The sequence below is a fragment of the Lupinus angustifolius genome, chromosome LG17, assembly GCF_001865875.1.
Source record: "Lupinus angustifolius cultivar Tanjil chromosome LG17, LupAngTanjil_v1.0, whole genome shotgun sequence".
Taxonomy (NCBI): domain Eukaryota; kingdom Viridiplantae; phylum Streptophyta; class Magnoliopsida; order Fabales; family Fabaceae; genus Lupinus; species Lupinus angustifolius.
In genome coordinates this window covers 1,266,381-1,291,646 of record NC_032025.1, presented here as the reverse complement: position 1 = coordinate 1,291,646, position 25,266 = coordinate 1,266,381, and the positions used below count along the sequence as shown (strand labels likewise).

The 25,266-nt window shown below is 37.0% G+C and overlaps 1 protein-coding gene across 1 annotated transcript; it reads left to right on the top strand.

Annotated features, from left to right (window-relative positions):
- On the top strand, nt 356–24,550 carry LOC109331206 (transformation/transcription domain-associated protein-like). Its single transcript, XM_019565566.1, has 35 exons — nt 356–818; nt 1,185–1,900; nt 2,648–2,773; nt 2,852–2,937; nt 3,774–3,882; nt 4,806–4,901; nt 5,304–5,366; nt 5,458–5,517; nt 7,382–7,450; nt 8,734–8,815; nt 8,939–8,991; nt 9,118–9,183; nt 9,248–10,480; nt 10,827–11,816; nt 11,908–12,243; nt 12,473–12,728; nt 12,823–13,045; nt 13,126–13,504; nt 13,772–13,921; nt 14,012–14,233; nt 14,365–14,586; nt 15,052–15,699; nt 16,170–16,430; nt 16,514–16,861; nt 17,780–18,189; nt 18,268–18,697; nt 19,010–20,308; nt 20,643–20,903; nt 20,991–21,281; nt 21,359–21,841; nt 22,195–22,626; nt 22,761–23,039; nt 23,155–23,703; nt 23,828–24,037; nt 24,138–24,550. Exons 1-35 carry the CDS (start codon nt 761–763, stop codon nt 24,255–24,257), a joined length of 11,616 nt encoding a protein of 3,871 aa, XP_019421111.1. The 5' UTR covers nt 356–760; the 3' UTR covers nt 24,258–24,550.

The window sequence follows — 25,266 nt, the reverse complement described above, 5'->3', positions numbered from 1 at the left end:
GAGATTTCTAACTTGTGTTGCTAAGCACAATTTTAAGACACTAGAAACAATAATTTTATTCTAATGTGATGTGTTTAATATATTGTGAGGCCATATGCATGATTAGAAAATGGAAAATAATATATCCTTATTCAAATTCTCCTACCCCATAACAAAATTAACAGTAACATGCAAAAAGAAATGATACTTTGTTTAATAATTGACTTAACTTATAAGTAACATATGCAAAATGATTTAATAGGAGGACATTACTTTTAAAAAATACAATTACATTCCTATAATATATATATATATGATTTTTTCTTGTTAAAAGAGATTACACGAACTTCAATAATTTGTAGTGATTATTCCTGAATAAAAAAAACGTTGTTATACAAAACCAGCCATAACAATAAATAAGAAACGCGCACTTGATTTTGGTATAAAACGCACTATTCCTCTCTCTCTCTCTCTCTCTCTCTCAATTCCATAGAAGAGGAGGGAAAACATAACGTTCTAAAACCCTAAATTTCACTCTCTAACTTCGTAGAATTTGTACCTAGTAGTTTCATTTCAGTTCAAAACCTTGTTTACTTCAACGATCAACATCTCCATGTGTTTGTCACTGCTGTTAGTGCATTTCAGATGCATAGCGAGTGGTGTATGGTTACAGTTTTTAAATTAGTGTTACTTCATTGAACCGTAGAATCAGTGCAAAATTCAAATTGACTTTGAATTGAATCATAGCCACATAGGGTTTCAATTCTACAACAGCGTTGTCATGAGTCCGGTTCAGAATTTCGAGCAACATTCTCGTCACCTTGTTGAGCCTGACCTGTGTATGTCCTCTCTTTCAGAAACTGATGTTGATTGTTGATGTTAATTTAAATTTTGCATGATCATGGAATAGATAGACGTTCTGATAGTTCGTGTTTATTTCAATTGTTTTCAGTCGTATTATCATTATGTGATTTCAGTTTGTGCTGTTTTGATTCATTTCTGTTTTCTAGTTTGTTTTTGTTTTGATTTATTTAAGTTATCATGGAATGCATTGGGTTTTGGACACTTCATGTTATTTTCAGTTGCATGTATATTGTATTAAGCTTTACGTGATTTGATTTCAGTCTGCGTTGTTTTGATTTATTTCTGTTATGTAGTTTGTTGCCTTTTTTAAATATGCTTTTCTTTTTATTTGGTGAAAATAGCGATTCAGGGGAGGCTGCAGATGGTGATGGAGGTTAGGGATAGTCTTGAGATTGCTCACACTGCCGAGTACTTGAATTTTCTCAAGTGTTACTTCCGGGCATTCTCAGGGATACTTCTGCAAATTACAAAGCCACAGTTTGTGGACAATCCAGAGCATAAGCTCCGGAATATTGTGGTTGAGATTTTGAATAGACTTCCACATAGTGAAGTTCTCCGCCCCTTTGTACAGGATCTATTGAAGGTTGCTATGCAAGTACTCACCACAGACAATGAAGAAAATGGCTTAATTTGTATCCGTATAATCTTTGACCTTTTAAGGAACTTTAGGCCAACTCTAGAAAATGAGGTGCAGCCGTTTCTTGACTTTGTCTGCAAGATTTATCAGAATTTTAAATTGACTGTTAGTCACTTCTTCGACAACATGGCAATGACTGGGGAAGATGTCAAGCCCATGGAGACTTCACTTTCAGATCAAGTTATAAACACTACCGCTGCTACTGGATCACAGCTTAATCCGAGTACTCGCTCATTCAAGATAGTTACAGAGAGCCCACTGGTGGTGATGTTTCTGTTTCAATTATATAGTCGCCTTGTACAAGCGAATATTCCTCAACTACTGCCACTGATGGTTGCAGCTATATCAGTTCCAGGCCCTGAAAGGGTTCCTCCACATTTGAAAACTCATTTCATAGAGCTGAAGGGTGCGCAGGTTAAGGTGAGTACTTACTGTTGAAATATCTAGCTTGACTAAACATTTTGCAGGACTTCTAATTTTCGATTATTTTGTAAGTAGAAGCTATAATAATTTAAGCCCCTGGAAATCGTAGAACCTTTTGGGATATGGTTTATGAGATATGTGAGAGATTTAGAATCATTATGTTGATTTTGGCTTACCAAGTATTAGGAGTTAGGATTTTCCACATCTCAAATCTCAATGCTTAAATATCACATAAATAGGTTCCTAAGCATTGGGGAAATTGGGATTTTTACTCCTTAAGGGCATCATAGAACTTGTTTAACAAATAAAGAAGGTAAATACCACATTTTACAATTAAATGGCCACTTTTGTTTTCTTAGATGTCTAGCGGTTGTGTGTGGACCATAGTTGCGCTTCCACATTATTGTGGTTTCAGGAGTCTCTGTCATCAGATTTCCTGCCGATGCAGCCACAATATTAATATGGATTTCTATTACAGAATTAAGTTTTGTGATGTTCCTAAAGTTATTCTCCAACCAGTGTTTATATGGATTTCTACTACCACATTATTTTTTGCAACTAGAAGCCACATTTGAGGGCCATAAGGATGTAGAGATACATGTATCCTAATTTATGATAACTACTTTGCTGTCAACTATTTGATCAACGGAGATTTATCTGCTTGTGTTAGTCCATTTATTTTCTTCACTTCTCTCCTGATAACTCCCATTATATGCTTACTAGTTTCATCCTTTGTTATTGCAGACAGTGTCATTTTTAACTTATCTATTGAAAAGCTACGCCGATTATATAAGGCCACATGAAGAAAGTATATGTAAAAGCATTGTGAATTTGCTTGTAACGTGCTCTGATTCTGTATCCATTAGAAAGGTGATACAGTTGTTTATTTTGCTTTTTCTCTGTTGAGTTTCTTTGTCTTTGGTTTTAAGCCAAGTTTGTTGAATGCAGGAGTTGTTAATATCCCTGAAACATGTCCTTGGAACTGATTTCAGGAGAGGTTTATTTCCTCTCATTGACACACTACTGGAAGAAAGGTAACATTATGACACATTCAAATTCAGAGTTTTTTTTGGGAAAAGGTTCCAAATAAGGATTTCCTATTAATAAAGTTTCCCATTTAAGTGTAAATAACCACTGGAAGTGTCCACTGTTTATTGGTTTAACCTATCTTAAATAACTTCAAGTTGTTGTTGTTCCTTTGTGGTAAATATGTATATCAAGAGATAAAAAGGGCAACATTGTGCATGAGACTCCTATCTAGTCGGGTATGGGGAGGGCAGAAGCATGCAGCCTTACTCCCGTAAGCGGAGAGACTGTTTACAGGATTTGAACCCATGGCCTCCAGGTCACAAGGGAAACAATCTTACCGTTGTGCAAGAAATCCCTTTTTTTTTACAGTTTCCCTGTTTATTTGGTTGAGTGGAACTGTCTGAGTTTTGGAAGGTCGCTAGTGGTATAATCAAGATGGTGATAGCTTTATCTAATAGGAAAATCACATTTATTATTGTGCAAAGAGCAACTAAACTATGTGATCAATCTTCGTGTTGTAAACTCATTTGTCAATTTTGTTCACAGTCCTGCCTGATTAGGATTACTTAATATCTTTTGTTCGTATAGCTTCTTAAATCGTGCTTCTGGATTTGTGTGTCCAATGTTGATATTTGGGAACTGAGCAAGAAGTGAAACTGTAGGGGCAATGATAGTTGTGGGGATCTATACCTATGTTTGCACTAGTCAGGAAGATGGATAATATAAGAATGGTTAAGTGGAAATATTAGGGTAATTTTGCTTCCTTTAGAGGGAATCAAACCTCATAGCATTTCAACTGGCATTGAATGTTCTCTTATGGTATACATATTTAAATTTTTAGGGTTCTGGTTGGGACCGGGCGGGCATGCTTTGAGACGTTGAGGCCCTTGGCTTATAGTCTTTTGGCAGAGATTGTGCATCATGTTCGGCAAGATCTCTCCTTATCACAGGTATGCTTTGTCTTTTATTTAATCTTATCTTAGTTATCTGTTGCTTTCAGAATTTCTTGCCGAATTGCAAAATCAAGAACATTTTTGTATTCAAGTGCCACACTTAAACTAATCAATTCACCAATTTTATCTTCAAAAGTAACATTTGAACTATTTTGATGTCATAAGAGTGTCATTCGAGTACCAGATTGATGCAGTAGTCTTTTGGGGACCAAGGTTATGCTCCCTAAATCTTTGAAGGGGTTTACACTTAAACCAATCATACAAGTTTTGTCAAATATGGTTGTAACCTTAAATTCGATGAGCAGCAAAGAAAGTAAAGATTAATCAAACCAAACATATTCACTGGAGAGTTTGGGGAAATTTATGCTATGCCAATTTGGAGGTTTTTCAAGGAGTAAAGAAGGGGAGGTTTTCTGCCACTGTGCATTGAATGAAGTAATTTGGTGCCTGTATTTGTGAGGATTACTAGAGTTTTTAAGGAAAATGTTTTATTCTTTCTTTTGGTATGAGATATATTATCAAGTTCTTAGTCATACTCAGCTGATGTTTACTAGATTTGAATGAACACGGCACTAACAAAAAATTGGAGTAATATTTTTCATCGTAGCACAAAAATAGTATGAAGCAAAAACAATAGAAAAGGTACCAAAAATTAATTTTTAATAATGTTTGTCCTTTAATTTTTAACGAGGGTTATATAATAGGACTTTCTTTCTCCTTGTAGTTAAATTGCTAAATTTTGTCTTACACCCCCTGAAATTTATGTTCAATTTTTCATTGATTATTTGTAAACAATAGTTTATACTTCTACTCTTGTAGTCAACATAAATTTGTTTGGGGAGAAGTTAAAATATTATATGAGTCAAGGTGATAATCCATTAGACGTGATCTTTGCTAATTTGAGTTCTATATGGCTGCAGCTGTCGCGAATTATTTACTTATTCTCAAGCAATATGCATGATGCATCATTGTCATTGAGCATCCACACCACTTGTGCTCGCTTGATGTTGAATCTGGTGCTTTTCTTAACTCCTCTTCAGAATATTGTCAATTTGTTGAGATGTTTATTTGGTGCTGATATAGATTTAAATTTTTTTTGATTCATTTGCTTTAGGAATTGAGATATATTTCTTCATTTAACTTATTTTGTGTTTTGGTCGATTCCGGGATTGACTTTTTTGTGTGGAGTTAGGGGGCGCAATTGATTTATTTCTTTTATGTCTATGTTTTGTGTTCAGGCTTTCTTTTTGAAAGTATTTATTATGTTCTCTCTTGTTATCTCTTCCTTATTCATATAATTTTTATTTTTCTATTCCTGCATTCTTATTCTCCAAGATAAAGAGATCTATGGTTTGTTAGTACTTAGCATATTTTATTCTTGAAGCCTTCTAAACTTACGCTCTTTCCATTGGATATAGGTTGAACCAATTTTTGAGAAAGGGGTTGATCAACTGTCTACAGATGAAGCAAGGATCCTACTGGTCTGTTTCACAATTTCTGCTAGGTTTTGACAATTTGGTATTGCACTTTATATTTCTTTCTGGCATTTACAGGCATTATGTTGCTCTATAGGGCCGCATTCTTGATGCTTTTGTTGGGAAATTCAGTACTTTCAAACATACAATACCCCAGGTTAGTTGTGATACTTTAATGTACCAACTTATGCCTAACAGTTGCCTTATGTTAATTGTGGATTTGTGGTTTCCTTAATTGCTATTTACAGTATCCTTTATTGGGGATGGGTGTGATAATTTTGCAGGGTCATTACACTTGTATTTTAAGTATGTTTAATTGGCTGAGCAGATGATTTGGGATAAATTTGTACTTGGATTAGGTGCGAAAAGATGTTAACTTCAAGAATTCATTATATGTGTAAGCGGTTATTTTAAAAATCAACTTTTACGCTTGGATATGTTAAATGAGAAGTGATTTCAAGACAATATTATTTTGTTTGATTTGTATAGTAAATTACTAAAAATTCTTGATGAAGATCTTAAATTCTATTGCAATAAAACTCACAGTTAGAATTGCTCAATTGCACGATTCATGATTTGAATTGCATGATTCAATATGATTCAGCATGCAAGCAATTCACCAGATGGTTTTAGTCGTGCGCATATTATACGAATAGGTGAAATCCCATATCATTGACATGACTCACACGATTCTGTGATTCAGTGATATTTTATTTTCCCCCCGTTCTGTTACTGGTTTTTCGCATTGAGATATCAAAGGTGCATAGTGGCTTAATAAAAAGTACTAAATATGTGAAAGGGCATCAAACCAGTTTTCACTGAGGCAGCAACTGTAATTTTGTACTTGTACTGCAGAGTGTTCATTCTGTCACTCTATTTTTGTTCTTATGGTGTACTGTATTCATGAATCCACTTTTAGTTTGAATGGTTCTTAAGGCTCATAAGGGGAAAGAGGATGCAGAATCATGCATATTTTAAGTTTTCTATTGATGTTTCTGAATCGTAGGATATGTTACCATTCACGATTTACAATTCCAAAATTTAACAAATTTTTTTTGATAAATTCACAACTTAAAAACTATGATAAAAGTGATCATAATCAGAATTCTCATAAAGAAAGCTTTTGTAGATAGTAATTCTTCAGTGTAAGATAAATAATCTTTGGATTGTAAAGGTTGTTTTGAGAGGGTGAACTTGGCGCAACAGTAAGTTTGTTGCTTAGTGACCATGAGGTCATGGATTCAAATCTTGGACCTCTTCGCTTGTGGGGGTAAGGCTGCGTACATCTATCCTCCCCAAACCCCACTACATGTGAGTATCATGTACTAGACTGCCCTTTATTGTAAATATTATTTTGAGTAGTGTGCAAGGCAAGTATGATTACACGGCTAGGGTACATCGTAACATCCTGTCCATGTGGTAGGTGGGGCAGGAATCAGATTTGGGTAAGTGGAAGGGGACAGGTGAAGAGAGGAGAGAAGATGGATAGGCAAACTGTGAGTGAAGACTGAAAGAGAGGAAGCAAGCACCTGATTCTGCTTGCAGTGTCTTTACATTTCCTTTCCTGTTTTTTAAGAATTTTCTTCTCTGTTCTTGTAAAAATCCCATTCAAGACTGATATCTTCTTGATATCAGTAGTGTATAAGGGATTCTAACTGTTTTTCCTTCAATGCAAGTGAGCTTCGTTTTTGGTTTTGTATCATTTTGTCTATTTATAAGTCTCCTTATGTCACCTGATCGCCAGATCATTGATTTGAAGTTTCTACAAACATGTACTCCGTGTAATCAATTTATATGATACTTAGGCTACTTTTGATAAAGCATCTCTTCATTTTTTGTCTTAAGGGAGGAGGGTGGTTTGAGCCTGGCTCTCCACTTTTGATGGAGAGTCAGGTTGCCGCCTAGTTACCTTGTAATGTCTACAACATATTGTGTTCAACTTTCATTATTTTAATTGTTACTAGTTTGTGTTGAAAAGTATTTCTTAACCTTTTAATAATCTTTTACTTTTTTTTAAATAGCTTTTAGAAGAAGGCGAGGAAGGAAAGGATCGAGCTACATTGAGATCAAAGCTGGAACTTCCTGTGCAGGTTGTTGGAAAATAATGTTTAGTATTTTTTTAGTCTGTATGATATTTAGCTTCAGATTTGAATTGGTGTCCTGCTGCCATTATTTGCTTAGCTTTGTACTATGTTTCCAATTTGGTGGAAGGAAATAAAGAAATATAATTCCTTGGTAGTGATAGGGACGAAATAAGTAAGGTTAAACAATTATCTGGCTTGCACTTTTTTAAATGAGAGAAGCTGTTTTTTCTTGAATTGCCATTTTGGTAGAAAGTAATGGAGTAAATTGACATTCTGATTTCATTATCATGCCCTATGCACTCTAGTTTTAATCATCAGTTTGGTAACTGCTTGAGGATACTTTAATTTATTCAATAATTTTGCATTTGCTGACCAAGAGAGAAGAATGGTGGAGAACATATGAAACTAGGATGGAAGTTAATTTGCATCTTTGTTTAGAACTATCTACATTATTTTCTCAACTAAAAAAATGTCATTTTAATTAAAGGCCTTCCTGAAATAAGTCGGATAGTTGGGTGCAAGACCACATAGTATCGTATTACTAATTGGTGTGACCTTGCTTTCAAATTTTGTTAACTCATTTATTGGAATGATTAGTTTTCTTAATTAAAAACATGTGCTTCTGTTTCCAACACAGTTACATACTCACCAGTTTTAAGCTTTTAGAAACTTGTTTTCCATTGTCAGTTTTTTTCTTCATTTATTTTGCTTTCTTACTCCTTTTTTGGGTTAGCTTAAACACTGTGTCAAGATCTCATATGCTTGTGCTTCCTTTTATCTGATCAAACAAAATGATGTGAGAAAATTGCTAGTGTCCTGTATGGGACAAAATAGCATATTTTCTCAGCACTGTTTAGACTTTAGAGTATATCTTATCTTCTTTGTGCACACTCACTCATTTTGAAATAGAATCTTATTCTAGAAAGAAAGGATTTAATACTGGTGTGCTTTAACAATAGCATGATTCTCAGTATATTATAAAATACTTTTATCTGGATTTTACAATAACACTTTTATTTTTGTAGATTGTGTTTCTCATTATTTCTGTAACTGAAAGTAATAAGGTTATGTTTTTTCAACAAAAACTTGATAGTACAATGTTAACTTTAACCTTTACAATGCTCAATAAAAAAGAATTAGTTTTGGACTGTATTTTGACTTGAAGGAAACAACCATTTTCACTCATCAGTTTATGAAAGCTAAGTAAAAACTTTCATTTGTTTTGTTGCAATGTCATGCATTGTCTAAGTTTTCTTTGGCTTGACCCTGACCTATGTTTTTCTATGCAGGCTGTTCTAAGTTTGCAGGTCCCTGTAGAGCATTCAAAAGAAGTTAATGATTGCAAACATCTGATTAAGACATTAGTGATGGGTAATTTTTCTCCACCGTATGTAAAGTTGTCAACTAGTTTCATTGCTTTTTTCCTTCTTATTTTATGACTGTTTACCCATTTTTTATTGTATGGTGGACATTTTATTACTGCAATACGTTCAGGAATGAAGACCATCATATGGAGCATTACTCATGCACATTCACCTAGATCTCAGGTATCGAATCCTTGGCATATTACTTTCTGTCCGCTATACCCCACCCCTGTGGCCCCACACCCACACAGTGCAATGTTTGTTATACATGAGTTTTTTCTTCCAATTCATGGAACATTTCCATTGCAGGTGCTTGTCCAGCCATCACCGAATTTACCACCTTCTCAAGCATCAAGGGGCATGAGAGAAGAAGAGGTAATATATCTGGTTAGATCTGACATTGGTGTTTCTGAGTTTAATAGCTTATGTTGTTGTGTAGGTCTGCAAAGCCTCTGGTGTTTTAAAAAGTGGTGTTCATTGCTTAGCACTTTTCAAGGAGAAGGATGAGGAGAGGGAAATGCTTCATCTCTTCTCACAGATTTTGGCCATCATGGAACCTCGAGATCTTATGGATATGTTTTCTCTGTGTATGCCTGAGCTTTTTGAGTGCATGATATCTAACACTCAACTTGTCCATATATTCTCCACCCTTCTTGCAACTGCCAAAGTGTACCGGCCATTTGCTGATGTGCTTGTTAATTTTCTTGTGAACAGCAAACTTGATGTCTTGAAAAACCCAGATTCTCCCAGAGCAAAACTGGTTTTGCATCTTTTTCGGTTTATATTTGGTGCAGTTGCTAAAGCACCTTCAGATTTTGAACGGATTTTGCAGCCTCATGTGCCTGTTATAATGGAAGTTTGCATGAAAAATGCCACTGAAGTTGAACGACCTCTTAGTTATATGCAGTTGCTTCGTATAATGTTCAAGGCACTTTCAGGGTGCAAGTTTGAACTTTTGCTGCGGGACTTGATTCCCATGTTGCAGCCCTGCCTCAATTTGCTGTTGGCCATGCTGGAAGGGCCAGCTGGGGAAGATATGAGGGATCTTCTTTTGGAGCTCTGCATGACCTTACCTGCCCGTTTAAGCTCTCTGTTACCATACCTTTCTCGTCTCATGAAGCCTCTGGTGTTCTGTCTTAAGGGAAGTGACGAACTAGTGAGTCTAGGTTTACGAACACTTGAATTTTGGGTTGATAGTTTAAATCCCGACTTCCTTGAGCCTAGTATGGCCAATGTTATGTCTGAGGTGATTCTGGCCTTGTGGTCTCACTTAAGGCCAGCTCCTTATCCCTGGGGTGCAAAATCACTGCAACTTCTTGGCAAGTTAGGTGGGCGAAACAGACGCTTCCTTACAGAGCCTTTGGCACTTGACTGTAAAGAAAACCCCGAGCATGGGCTTCGCTTGATTCTGACATTTGAGCCTGCAACTCCTTTCTTGGTACCACTTGATCGATGCATAAATCTTGCTGTGGAGTCTGTTATGAATAGAAATTGCGGCATGGATTCTTTCTATCGGAAGCAGGCTCTAAAGTTCCTTCGTGTTTGCTTATCATCTCAACTCAATTTGCCTGGAACCGTTTCTGATGAGGGATTTACATCTAAACAGCTTTCTGCATTGTTGGTTTCTACAGTTGATCAAACATTACACAGGTCTGAGTCAAGTGAACTAAAGGTCAGTTTGTTATTTTTGTTGTGCTTTTCCTATCATACGAAACATAGTAATATCCCTTCTGATAATGTGTAGAAATGAATGACCACCATTTCCCGTTTTCTTGGATTGTTCCTCGATGAACAGCCTAAGCAAATATGAATTATTCTGCACCAGTTCATTACCTTTAAGCTTCTGTTATATCACATTCATGCTGATTTAAATATCTTCTGATATTTTCTTCTTCCACTTACCGTAACGTTCCAAAATCCCTTGCATCTGATTTCAGTTCAAGAGTTGCATATGTTATATGAGCTTATGCTATGATATATTTCTTGTTGCTGCAATAATATATAACACCTTGTTTCAGCCTGACTTAGGCGTAAAGACAAAAACTCAACTCATGGCTGAGAAGTCTGTTTTCAAGATTCTCTTGATGACTGTAATTGCTGCCAATGGTGAGCCAGATCTTACAGATACCACAGATGATTTTGTCGTCAATATATGTCGCCATTTTGCGGTGATATTTCATATTGATTCTTCATCCAGTAATGTACCAGCAACTTCACTTGGGGGTTCATTAATCTCAAACAATTTTCATGGGTCTAGGCCAAAAACTAGCCCATGTTCAAATCTGAAGGAGCTGGAGCCCCTAATATTCTTGGATGCTTTAGTTGATGTGCTAGCAGATGAAAACAGGCATCATGCCAAAGCTGCTCTTGGTGCTTTAAATGTGTTTGCAGAAACACTTGTATTCTTAGCTCGCTCCAAACATACTGATTTCATGATGACCAGAGGGCCTGGTACACCTATGATTGTCTCTAGTCCATCAATGAATCCCGTATATTCTCCACCCCCAAGTGTTCGTGTTCCTGTATTTGAACAACTGTTGCCCCGTCTTCTGCATTGTTGCTATGGACTTACGTGGCAAGCACAAATGGGCGGTGTCATGGGACTGGGTGCTTTGGTTGGAAAGGTCACAGTTGAGACTCTTTGCCTTTTCCAAGTAAGAATTGTGCGTGGTCTAATATATGTCCTTAAAAAACTTCCCATATATGCTAGCAAGGAGCAGGAGGAGACAAGCCAAGTGCTCACTCAAGTTCTTCGGGTGGTAAATAATGCTGATGAAGCAAATAGTGATGCACGGAGGCAAAGTTTTCAAGGAGTGGTTGATTTTCTTGCTCAAGAATTGTTCAATCAGAATGCATCAATCATTGTAAGAAAGAATGTACAATCATGCTTGGCACTTTTAGCTAGCCGGACGGGTAGTGAGGTGTCTGAATTACTTGAGCCATTGTATCAGCCTTTGCTCCAGCCTCTTGTAATGCGGCCGCTCAAGTTAAAGACTGTTGATCAGCAGGTTTCCTCAATTCCTCATTTTATGATGGATATTTATTTGATCTATCTATGAGCTTTTATCCATTTATCAATTGACTATGTCTTTTGTGTAGGTTGGAACAGTTACAGCATTGAATTTTTGTCTAGCCTTGAGGCCGCCTCTGCTCAAGTTAACTCCAGAGTTGATTAACTTCCTGCAAGATGCATTGCAAATAGCTGAATCTGATGACAGTGCATGGGTTGCTAAGTTTATCAACCCCAAGGTGGTGACATCATTGACTAAACTTCGAACAGCTTGCATTGAGCTGCTCTGTACAACAATGGCATGCGCTGAATTTAGAACTACAAATCATACTGAGTTGAGGGCAAAGATTATTTCAATGTTTTTCAAGTCTTTAACCTGCCGGACACCGGAAATTGTTGCTGTTGCAAAGGAGGGCTTGCGACAGGTATAATTAGTTTTATATATGGTTTCTGCCTCTTTACTGGCTTGATCACTATTTCTGCATGTATATCTCCCTAATGTTTGTTTAGTGGTAGTGTAAACAATTCAAATGAAGTCATTAGTTCATTACAGCATTCATCTGTGTGTGTTTATTTAGTTTATACATACATGCTTTTAGTAGACCTGAAATTATATTCTAACCTCATTTATTGCTTTGTCACAATGTCACTTAGGTTATTAATCAAAGGATGCCCAAAGAACTTTTGCAAAGCAGCCTTAGGCCTATATTGGTCAATTTGGCACATACAAAGAATCTCAGTATGCCTCTTCTGCAAGGCTTAGCCCGTCTGCTTGAACTGTTGTCCAATTGGTTTAATGTTACCTTGGGTGGCAAACTTTTGGAGCATCTGAAGAGGTGGCTTGAGCCTGAAAAGCTCGCCCAGAGTCAGAAGTCATGGAAGGCTGGTGAAGAACCAAAGATTGCTGCTGGTATTACATCTATGTTTTAACTTATTTAATTTGTGTCTTTCTAATGCAACTTCTGTAGCTCATACATCTGTTGGTTTTGTTCTCTTTGGTGAAGCTATAATCGAGCTTTTTCACTTGCTCCCGGCTGCTGCTTCAAAGTTCCTTGATGAACTTGTAACCTTGACTGTTGATTTGGAAGGAGCTCTTCCAGCTGGACAAGTGTACAGTGAAATCAATAGTCCGTATCGTCTTCCACTTACCAAGTTCTTAAATCGATATGCTCCCCTCGCAGTTGACTATTTTCTTGCTCGGCTAAGTCAACCACGATATTTTAGGCGGTAAGTTTTTGAATGCTTAACTTTAATTACATCCCTTGAAGAATTGAAGTTGACTTTATGCCTGTTTCCTGTAAATCCAGTTTTATGTATATAATTTGTTCAGAAGCCGGCCAACCATTGAGAGACGAACTTGCAAAATCGCCACAAAAGATTCTTGCAAGTGCATTTTCTGAATTTCTTCCCAAATCCGATGTGGAAATGGCTCCCACCTCCATGAGCACACATACTGAACAGAGTCTTGTTGCTCCTTCAACTGATGGTTCTAACCCACCTGCTCCAACTGCCAATGCAATTTCTGAGGCTTACTTTCAGGGACTAGCACTTATAAAAACACTGGTCAAATTAATGCCTGGCTGGTTACAAAGTAACCGTATTGTGTTTGATACATTAGTTCTTGTCTGGAAGTCACATGCTAGAATATCCCGACTTCAAAATGAACAGGAGCTTAACCTAGTGCAAGTAAGTATGTGCAATCTCATTTTAGTTACAGCTGTGTTATGGTCTTCCAACCGAAGGATAATTTCATCATGATTTCCTTTTTCTTTGCGATTGCATCTACAATTTTAATTTGATGGTAGCCTTACTAGATTTAACGGTTTTAATTTCTTTCTTTGCTCTATGATATAAAACTATACATATTTTTTACTGAATTTTTTAAATTTGCCATTCTTGTGGTTTGATGTGATGGTTGCTCAACTTGTTTGAATGGTCATTATGAAATTGCAGGTTAAAGAAAGTAAATGGCTTGTCAAATGTTTCCTGAATTACTTGAGGCATGATCAAAACGAAGTGAATGTTCTCTTTGATATACTTACAATATTCTTATTTCATAGTCGTATTGACTATACATTCCTGAAGGAGTTTTATATTATTGAGGTACTTAACCATGAGATCTTAATTTTTGTTAAAGATTCCAATCTATTCTTTATATTAAATTCATTTTCCAACTTTTTTGGTACATTATAGGTTGCAGAAGGCTACCCAGCAGACATGAAAAAGGCCCTTTTGGTCCATTTTCTGAAACTTTTCCAATCAAAACAACTTGACCATGAACATATAGTGATAGTAATGCAAATGCTCATTCTTCCAATGCTTGCACATGCCTTTCAGAGTGGTCAAAGTTGGGAGGTTGTTGATTCTGCTATTATAAAAACAATTGTCGATAAACTACTTGATCCTCCTGAAGAGGTATATCACTATATCTTCATATAGTGTAATTTCATGGCAGGTTGTAATTATCAAGTCTTCATGATTCAGAGTCTGATACAAATATTTAAGTTCACATATTTCTCTTAATGCATCATGTCCCTCTTCTGTAGGTTTCTGCTGAGTATGATGAGTCTTTAAGAATAGAACTACTGCAGCTTGCCACTTTGCTTCTTAAATATCTTCAGAATGATCTAGTCCATCATAGGAAGGAACTGATAAAGTTTGGGTGGAATCATCTTAAGCGTGAAGATACTGCAAGCAAACAATGGGCATTTGTGAATGTTTGCCATTTCTTGCAGGCATATCAAGCCCCAGAAAAAATAATACTTCAGGTATGGAATCAACGATGACGAGAAAGTAACAGAAAGTGAGAAAATGAGATAACCCTATTCAGAGTGTTGAGAGATGATAGAGAGAGAATCTGAGAACATAAAATGTTATTCACTGAAAAGCTGATTACAAATGAATCTGACAACCCACATCTAACTGTATCTCTGTTAGTAATTTCCTAACAGTAATCGAATATTCTAGCTAAAAGTACAGAATATGCCAAAGACTAACAGAAGTTTTTAGACCATAAAAAACTTGGTTATTCTCTAACTATATTACTAAAAGTCAAACTAGGTGCCAATGTACAATCCATATACTCTATAACAGGCTATCTGAAATCTGGATGAACTTTGACTGCTAATGTTTATTCTGTGTATCTAACATGTAATTTCATTGGCACAAACGCGCATGTATATAGTTGTATTTAGCTGGTGCACCAGCACCCTAACACTGATTTGTCACTGCAGGTATTTGTAGCTCTTCTGAGGACTTGCCAACCAGAAAATAAAATGTTGGTCAAGCAGGCTCTTGACATACTGATGCCAGCACTGCCCCGACGCTTGCCCCTTGGTGATTGCCGGATGCCCATATGGATAAGATACACTAAGAAGATTCTTGTTGAAGAAGGTCATTCAATTCCAAATCTTATTCACATATTCCAACTCATTGTTCGCCATTCGGATCTCTTCTACAGCTGCAGAGCACAGTTTGTTCCTCAGATGGTGAATTCTCTGAGTCGTCTAGGATTGCCATATAATACCACAGCAGAAAACCGACGTCTTGCAATTGAACTTGCTGGATTGGTTGTTAACTGGGAGAGGCAAAGACAGAATGAGATGAAAGTTGTCACTGATACCGATGCACCAAACCAAATCAATGATGTCTTCCATTCTAGCTCAGCTGATTCTAAGCAGTCTGTGGATGGGTCCACATTTCCTGAAGATTCATCTAAGCGAGTAAAAGCTGAGCCTGGTCTGCAATCCATTTGTGTGATGTCACCAGGGGGTCCATCATCAATCCCCAACATTGAAACACCTGGATCTTCCAGTCAACCTGATGAAGAATTTAAACCAAATGCTGCTATGGAAGAAATGATTATCAATTTTCTTATCAGAGTGAGGCTTACTTCTAACCTTTTTTTTTACCTTTCACATAGTGTTGGTGCTACTGCTGCCAGGCAGCCAGGTTAATGTCTCAGTCAGGTGTATATTTATTTATTTGTTTATCTGTGACGGGGCTATATCCAATATTTAATGCCCTAACTATACATACTGCTGTTGCTTGCCCCCAACACCTGGGAAGCTTATGATCTGAATTTGATGATTGCGTAGTTTGTCTAGCTGTTATCTGCTGTCATTTTTGCATCAGAGGGCCTATTATTTTGTATCCTAGTATATGCCATCTTCATCTTACTGTTGATGTCTAGAGACATTGTGTGAAAGTGATTGACATTGTACTTCTGTGTTGAGGCTAAAGTTAAAACTAATTAATTAAAAGATTCTCGATGGATATTCAGCAACCCGTTCCAGAACATTTTGCTTCTGAGGTTATGATGCTGTTCATTAACTCTGACTTCTGTAATTAGGTTGCTTTGGTCATAGAGCCTAAGGACAAGGAACCAAGTGCAATGTACAAACAAGCTCTGGAGCTACTTTCACAGGCTTTGGAGGTGTGGCCGAATGCAAATGTAAAATTTAATTATTTGGAAAAGCTGCTGACCAGTATTCAGCCATCTCAGGCTAAGGACCCTTCCACTGCACTGGCACAGGGTTTGGATGTCATGAACAAAGTCTTAGAGAAACAGCCTCACTTGTTCATAAGAAACAATATTAACCAGATTTCTCAAGTAGGTCTAACTTCATTTTTTCCCTCTTTTTATGATTTGCCAAATATATAAATATTCATAATGGTATGATCACTTTTCCTCAGATTCTTGAACCATGTTTCAAGCACAAACTTTTAGATGCCGGAAATTCTTTTTGCTGCCTGTTGAGGATGATCTTTGTTGCTTTTCCTCAAGAAGCAGCTACAGTGCCTGCCGATGTTAAATTATTGTACCAGAAGCTTGATGAAATGATACAGAAGCATGTTACCACTATCACTGCTCCTCAAGCATCTAGTGATGATAATAATGCTACTTCAATCGGCTTCCTATTGCTTGTCATAAAAACCTTGACGGCGGCAGAAAGGAACTTCATTGACCCTTCAATTTTGGTTCGCATTCTTCAACGTCTGCAGCGTGATATGGGTTCGTCAGCAAGTTCTCAATTAAGACAAGTATGTTTTTTTGCCTCTTGCGTTATTATATTTTTCAAATTTATGGTTATTCTAATATGAAGAGGGCGAGACTCGGTGCAATTGTAAGATTGATTGTCTCATGAGAGTTAGGCTGTGTACATCTACCCTCCCAGACCCCACTAGGTGGGAGCCTCGTACACTGGGCTGCCCTTTATGATTGTTCTAATCTATTGCATAAAAAGCAATTTCAAGCAATGTGAAAATGAAACTAAAAAGGAATAAAGTGGTGAAATATTAGTTTTATTTCTTTTTTGTTGGATACATGTCATTTCCTATTTTTCTCTTTTATACATTGCTTTAAAATCAAATTCTGTGTTGTGTTTTGCTACACCTTCCCTGTGACTCCATCTTTTTTTAAAGGGAATTTTTGGATGTAGGAGTTTGGAGAGGAAGGGTAGAGGAGAAAATCTTCATTTTAAATAAATATTTTCTTTATTTAAGATTTTAGAATTAATAAGATATTATCATGTAACTGTAATTTGAATTTTCTGTGTTCAGGGATCTGATTAAAAAAGTTTAAGTTGGGACACCTATTTGAATTTCTCCACACAAAAAAAAACCAAGACCTACAGAGTAATTTAACCTTTTAAAATCAATTTTTATAATTGAAAATTTAATCCTCTTTTCTTTTCCTATTGACTTCATCCAGACACACTGTCAATTATATCTATGCTTGTTCTTTCTTGCAATATAAACATGACCTATGCCAATTTTCTGCCGCTGGCAACCTTCGCTTAATATTTTAAATTACAGTCTATCAGAGGCGATTACAATGTAGTTTAACATATCCTTCCTAGGTGATTATCTGATCTAGATTTTGTTTCCTCAATCTTCAATAAATATTTTGACTTTTCCATTTCTAATCTTTTGATTACAAAATTTGTCCTACATAATTAGGGTAAAAGAACAGATCCAGATTCATCAGTCGCATCTCGTCAAGGTGCTGATGTTGGAGCAGTTATTTCAAATATAAAGTCTGTCTTAAAACTTATCACTGGAAGAGTGATGGTTGTTCCTGAGTGTAAACGATCTGTATCTCAAATTTTGAATGCTTTGCTATCGGAGAAAGGTATTGATGCCAGTGTACTGGTTTGCATACTTGATGTGATTAAGGGGTGGATTGAAGATGATATCTGTAAACAAGGAACTTCAGTTACACCAAGCCCCTTTCTCACTTCCAAGGAGATAGTTTCTTTTCTACAGAAGCTTTCGCTAGTTGATAAACAAAACTTCACTCCAGTTGCTTTGGAAGAGTGGGACCAGAAATATCTCGAACTTCTTTACGGGATTTGTGCTGATTCAAATAAGTAAGCAGTGTATCTTTAGTTTGTCTATGCTATGCGTAGATTATATTTTGTCTTGATCTTTTGTTGTTTTCATTCCAGATACCCTTTGCCCATGCGTCAAGAGGTTTTCCAGAAGGTGGAGAGGCAGTTTATGCTTGGTTTACGAGCTAGAGATCCTGAAATTAGGATGCAATTTTTCTCTTTATATCACGAGTCTCTTGGGAAAACTCTCTTTACTAGGCTTCAATTCATTATCCAAATTCAAGACTGGGGAGCTTTGAGTGACGTCTTTTGGCTTAAACAAGGCCTTGATCTTCTCTTGGCAATATTAGTTGAGGATAAACCTATAACACTAGCTCCAAATTCTGCCAGGGTTCAACCACTTCTGCTTTCAAGCTCTCTAATGGAATCATCTGGGATGCATCACAAGTTAAATGATGTAACTGGAGGAGCTGAAGATGCTCCACTAACATTTGAGACCCTTGTGCTTAAGCATGCCCAATTTCTGAGAAGTAATAGCAAACTTCAGGTAAACCAAATGATGCTTTATATTTAACTACCTTTACTCTCTTTCATGATTGAGGTCTAATCTCTTACATATTTAGTTTGATTGCCCTGGTCATTTTTATTGCATCAATTATGTTCAACACTTCAACATGTTTCAATGGCACACTTATACTATGTGGAGAATTTGGTATGCTAATAAATAATGAAATTGATTAAATAATAAAAGCTGTAATTTTGACGGTATTTTACTGCGTTTTTACTAATTAACTATCATGCATTTAGTGACAAATATTCCACATTTTCCCACTTACACATTGATTACAACTTCATGCAGGTGGCTGATCTATTAATTCCGTTGAGAGAGTTAGCCCATACAGATGCTAATGTTGCATACCATTTGTGGGTTCTTGTATTTCCAATTGTCTGGGTTACATTACATAAAGAAGAACAAGTGACACTTGCTAAACCAATGATTACTCTTTTATCTAAAGATTATCATAAAAGGCAGCAAGCCAGTAGACCAAATGTAGTGCAAGCGCTATTAGAAGGGCTTCAGTTGAGCCATCCTCAGCCCAGAATGCCAAGTGAGCTCATTAAATATATTGGCAAAACTTATAATGCATGGCACATTGCACTGACTTTGCTGGAAAGTCATGTTATGTTGTTCCCTAATGACTCCAAATGCTCTGAGTCTCTGGCTGAGCTCTACCGTTTGCTCAATGAAGAGGATATGAGGTGCGGGCTGTGGAAGAAGAGATCAGTCACTGCAGAAACCAGGGCTGGGCTTTCTCTTGTTCAGCATGGTTACTGGCAGCGTGCTCAAAGTCTCTTTTATCAAGCCATGGTGAAGGCAACCCAAGGAACATATAACAACACTGTACCAAAGGCTGAGATGTGCCTCTGGGAAGAGCAGTGGTTATACTGTGCTAGTCAACTTGGTCAATGGGATGCACTGGCAGACTTTGCTAAGAGTGTTGAGAATTACGAAATTCTGCTTGACAGTCTTTGGAAATTGCCTGATTGGACGTATATGAAGGATCATGTCATTCCTAAAGCTCAAGTGGAAGAAACTCCAAAACTTCGTTTTATTCAAGCATACTTTGCCCTTCATGAAAAAAATACAAATGGTGTGGGGAATGCGGAAAACATGGTGGGTAAAGGTGTTGATCTTGCTCTAGAACAGTGGTGGCAGCTGCCTGAAATGTCTGTTCATTCCAGGATTCCTCTTCTACAGCAATTCCAACAAATAGTTGAAGTTCAAGAGTCAGGTAGAATTCTATTGGACATTTCCAATGGAAATAAACTCTCTGGGAATTCTGTGGTTGGTGTGCAAGGAAATCTTTATGCTGATCTGAAGGACATCCTTGAGACCTGGAGACTAAGAACTCCTAATGAATGGGACAATATGTCTGTTTGGTATGATTTGCTGCAGTGGAGAAATGAAATGTATAATCATGTCATAGAGGCTTTCAAAGATTTTGGCTCAACAAACTCGGCACTTCATCATCTTGGCTACCGTGACAAAGCATGGACAGTCAACAGGCTCGCTCACATTGCTCGTAAGCAAGGCCTTTATGATGTCTGTGTCTCCATACTCGAGAAATTATATGGTCATTCAACCATGGAAGTGCAGGTACGATGTTTGCCATTCTGTCTCCATACTTTAAAAAGGTTTGAGAGAACTGCTTCCCTTTTGCCATTATGTCTTTATCTATTTACGGTGTTTTGGATTCTTATCCTCAAGTGGTTATTATATTACAGTTTCTGAGAATTATATAGGCTTGCTCTTTACTCATTCCTCAAATGGTTTGTTATTATGTATGAGCCAATTTTTTGCATCATTTGCATAATTTTTTGAACTTATCATCACATGTTTTGTTTGTTCTTCAATTAATGCATATGCAACGGAGCATTGGCTTACCTGTTTGTTTCATCATTATCTGAACTGCTCTCTTTTGTGTTTACAGGAAGCCTTTCTTAAGATAATAGAGCAGGCAAAGGCATATTTAGAAACAAAGGGAGAAGTCACAACCGGTCTTAATCTGATCAACAGCACTAATCTAGAGTATTTCCCTGCAAAGCACAAGGGTGAAATTTTCCGTCTAAAAGGGGATTTCTTGTTAAAATTGAATGACTCTGGTAGTGCTAATCTTGCATATTCGAATGCCATTAGTCTTTTTAAGAACTTGCCTAAGGGGTGGATAAGCTGGGGAAACTATTGTGATATGGTAATCCCTCATACCTATTTTTCTACCTGTCACTTCCTTTTACTATTAACTTGAGCTTTTTACTTATCTATCATCTACCTCAAATAGGCATACAGAGAAACTCAAGAAGAGATTTGGTTGGAATATGCTGTCAGCTGCTTCATGCAAGGTATAAAATTTGGTGTGTCCAGTTCTAGAAGCCATCTAGCTCGCGTGCTTTATCTTCTTAGCTTTGATACTCTTAGTGAGCCTGTTGGAAGGTCATTTGATAAGTACTTTGATCAAGTACCACATTGGGTTTGGCTCTCTTGGATTCCACAGCTCTTGCTCTCCCTTCAGAGGACCGAAGCTCCTCATTGTAAACTTGTTCTTCTGAAGATTTCAACCTTGTATCCTCAGGTAAGTGTTAAGTGCATTTGTTCACTGCAAATCATGGAGATCTGAAATAACCTTTAGTTTCTTCTCCTGAATTTCAGGCTCTTTATTATTGGCTTCGGACATACTTATTGGAACGCCGTGATGTTGCCAATAAATCTGAACTTGGTAGAATAGCAATGGCTCAGCAAAGACCACAGCAAAGTGCCTCTGGTACGAGTGCAGGTTCTCTTGGTGGATTGACTGATGGAAATGCAAGAGTACAGGGTCAAGGTGGAAGTGCCTTATCGTCTGATATTCAAGTCCACCAAGGCTCTCAGTCTGCTGGCGGTATTGGATCTCATGATGGTGGAAACTCACATGGGCAAGAACCTGAAAGGTCAAGTGCAGAAAGCAGCATGCATAATGGAAATGACCAACCTTTGCAGCAAGGCACTGCAAACCTCAATGATGGTGGCCAGAATACCTTAAGGCGTGCTGGTGCTTTAGGTTTTGTGGCTTCAGCTGCCAGTGCTTTTGATGCTGCAAAAGATATAATGGAGGCTCTTAGGAGCAAGCATGCTAACTTGGCTAGTGAACTTGAGGTGATGTTCATTTAGATTTTTGAAGTTGGTTTGGTTTACTTAAATGTATGTCACATTACCTTCCCCGCCCCCCTCTCCTGGTTTCCATGCCTTGAAAAGGGATGCTTGTGCCTCAGAGTTACACAATATCATTGCTACACATGAAAAAGAGTTAGATATATAGTGTCACCTTGGATTTGTTGCAAAACTTGTGTACTCTTTTTGCAGCTCATCTTTTCTATTGCTTGCAAGATGTAGTGTTTCTGTGGGTTGAGCTAAATCCATATGTTAAAATGAATTCTATGTGCCTGGATCACATGTTTCCTAAACTAATAATCATCTGAATGATCTTGACAAACCATTTCTTTTTGCAGGTCCTACTAACAGAAATTGGCTCAAGGTTTGTCACTATGCCCGAGGAGAGACTTTTGGCAGTGGTCAATGCTTTGCTCCACCGCTGCTATAAATATCCAACAGCTACAACTGCAGAAGTTCCTCAATCTCTCAAGAAAGAGCTCTCAGGTGTTTGTAGGGCTTGCTTTTCAGCTGATGCTGTAAATAAGCATGTTGATTTTGTGAGGGAGTACAAACAGAATTTTGAACATGATCTGGATCCAGAAAGCACTGCTTCTTTCCCTTCTACCCTCTCTCAACTGACAGAACGGTTGAAACATTGGAAAAATGTTCTTCAAAGTAATGTTGAGGACAGGTTTCCTGCTGTACTTAAGTTGGAAGAAGAAAGCAAGGTATTGCGTGACTTCCATGTTATTGATGTTGAAGTTCCAGGGCAGTACTTCACTGATCAGGTAATTACTAAATTTGTTTTTATGCATTTTTTTCTAATAATTTGGAATGGATCTTTATTAAAATAGCCTCATGTTAGCCTGTGGGAGTCTTTAGCACATCCTATACTGATTCTCATTTTTTTAATTTTTTCCAGGAAATTGCACCAGATCATACTGTGAAGTTAGATAGGGTTGCAGCTGATATTCCAATCGTGCGAAGGCATGGGAGCAGTTTCCGGCGTTTGACTCTAATTGGCTCTGATGGTTCCCAACGCCATTTTATTGTCCAGACATCTTTGACTCCCAATGCTAGAAGCGATGAGCGCATATTGCAGCTTTTCCGTGTTTTGAACCAAATGTTTGAGAAGCACAAGGAATCAAGACGCCGTCACATAGGCATTCAGACGCCAATTATTATTCCTGTTTGGTCCCAGGTTAAAATGAGTTTCCTTACTTGCATCCAGTTTATTTTTTTCCTTTTGTTTTTTAGATGGACCCATGGGCTTGAATAGTATCCACGATCCCTGCTTGAAATGTTTATATCCACAGGTTCGCATGGTAGAAGATGATTTGATGTATAGTACTTTTCTTGAGGTCTATGAGAATCATTGCGCTAGAAATGACCGAGAGGCAGATCTTCCAATTACCTATTTCAAGGAGCAGCTGAATCAGGCTATATCTGGACAAATATCACCAGAAGCTGTTGTTGATCTTCGTCTTCAAGCCTATAATGAAATAACACAGAACCTTGTTACCGACAACATATTTTCACAATACATGTACAAAACTCTACCAAGTGGCAACCATATCTGGGCTTTCAAGAAGCAATTCGCCATCCAGCTTGCCCTCTCAAGTTTCATATCCTTTATGCTACAAATTGGTGGGAGGTCTCCAAACAAAATTTTGTTTGCGAAGAACACTGGAAAACTATTTCAAACTGATTTTCATCCCACATATGATGCAAATGGATTGATCGAGTTCAATGAGCCGGTCCCGTTCAGGCTAACAAGGAATATGCAAGCGTTCTTCTCTCATGGAGTGGAAGGCCTTATTGTATCTTCAATGTGTGCGGCAGCACAGGCCACGGCTTCTCCTAAAGTGAGAACTGAAAAGAAATACACACACTTGTTACCTACAAGTTTTTCGATATTTTGATGTTTTAATTGTAATTTATGCAATTAAAGACTTCCGATTTATTCATTCTTAACTTGCTGTATTGCAGCAAAATCAGCATCTATGGCATCATCTAGCAATGTTCTTCCGTGATGAGCTACTGTCCTGGTCTTGGAGAAGACCACTTGGGATACCCATGACTCATATGGCTGGAGGTGGTACTATGAGTCCTGTTGACTTCAAACAGAAGGTTATTACAAATGTGGACCATGTTGTTGCAAGGATTAATGGAATAGCCCTACAGAATTTTTCTGAAGAGGTGAGCAAATGATTAAGATCTTATTTTTTGGGTTGTATAACAAATTTGTCTCTTTTGCTTTTTCATATCTGATATTTTATTTTCGTTCATGTTTACTTAGGAGGAGAATGCCATGGATCCACCCCAACCTGTTCAGAGGGGGGTTACAGAGTTGGTTGAAGCTGCCTTAAACCCGAGAAATTTGTGCATGATGGATCCAACATGGCATCCATGGTTTTGAGTTATAAGATCTGGTAGCAGCATTTTGTCGTCAAGTTTGTAGCAGTGCTGTAAATACATGTAGATATATATTCCCGAGTAAATTGAACAATGCTACTAATTGTTTTGAAACGCTGGTGTAAAATGACTTAGGTCCCTATTTTTCTCTTATACTATAGGGCTAGAGTTCTATCCACCGTCCATGGAGGTCATGTGTGGAAATGAAATGTTTTTCTCTTGTATGGTGGATACATATGTAAAAAATATCATAGTTGAAGATGTATTTTAATTTAATGTTGAGATATAGTTTATTATTATTAGATATCATATTATATATAATATCAGTGTGTGTATATTGTACAAATCATGGTACACAACTCATTCATTATTCAGTTTCAAGCTGGAACCATAGCTTTCTGGTTGGTCTTTTTTCTCTCATTTAGTATTGTAGTCACTACGGGTAATGTTTATCATCCTCCTTGTCGAAGATGGAGTAATATTACAATTAGTGACGACTAGTCTCACCGTTTTATTGTCACCTTTCCGACGTTGCTTGGCTTCGTTTGGACAAAAGAGTTATTCTTCACAAAATAATTCTATAAAAGTAATTTAAGTTTCGGTTATATATTGAACAATATCGTAATGATTTATAATAACCCCATGTCTATTTAATACGATATTGTTGTTTAAATTCTCTTTGATCATTTTTATATTGTTTTTCTTTTTTTTATTATGTCTATCGATATTGAACTATCTTTCATTTGATCTATTATCTTTTTTTATTTGGATTCTTAATGATATATCTTCATACATTACCAAATCATATCATGGTGATTCTAAAATCTTTTGTATGAGAGGAGCAACCTTAATTTTCTTCTTAGCACGTGCAATGCAATATTCACATGCTTGTAGATATCTTATCGCTATAACACTTCAAATACTCTTCAGTTCATCCAAACATTATAACATTGTGAGTTGTAGTTATGCAGTAAAATATTTCTTGAAATTAAGTGAAAATTTTATTACATATA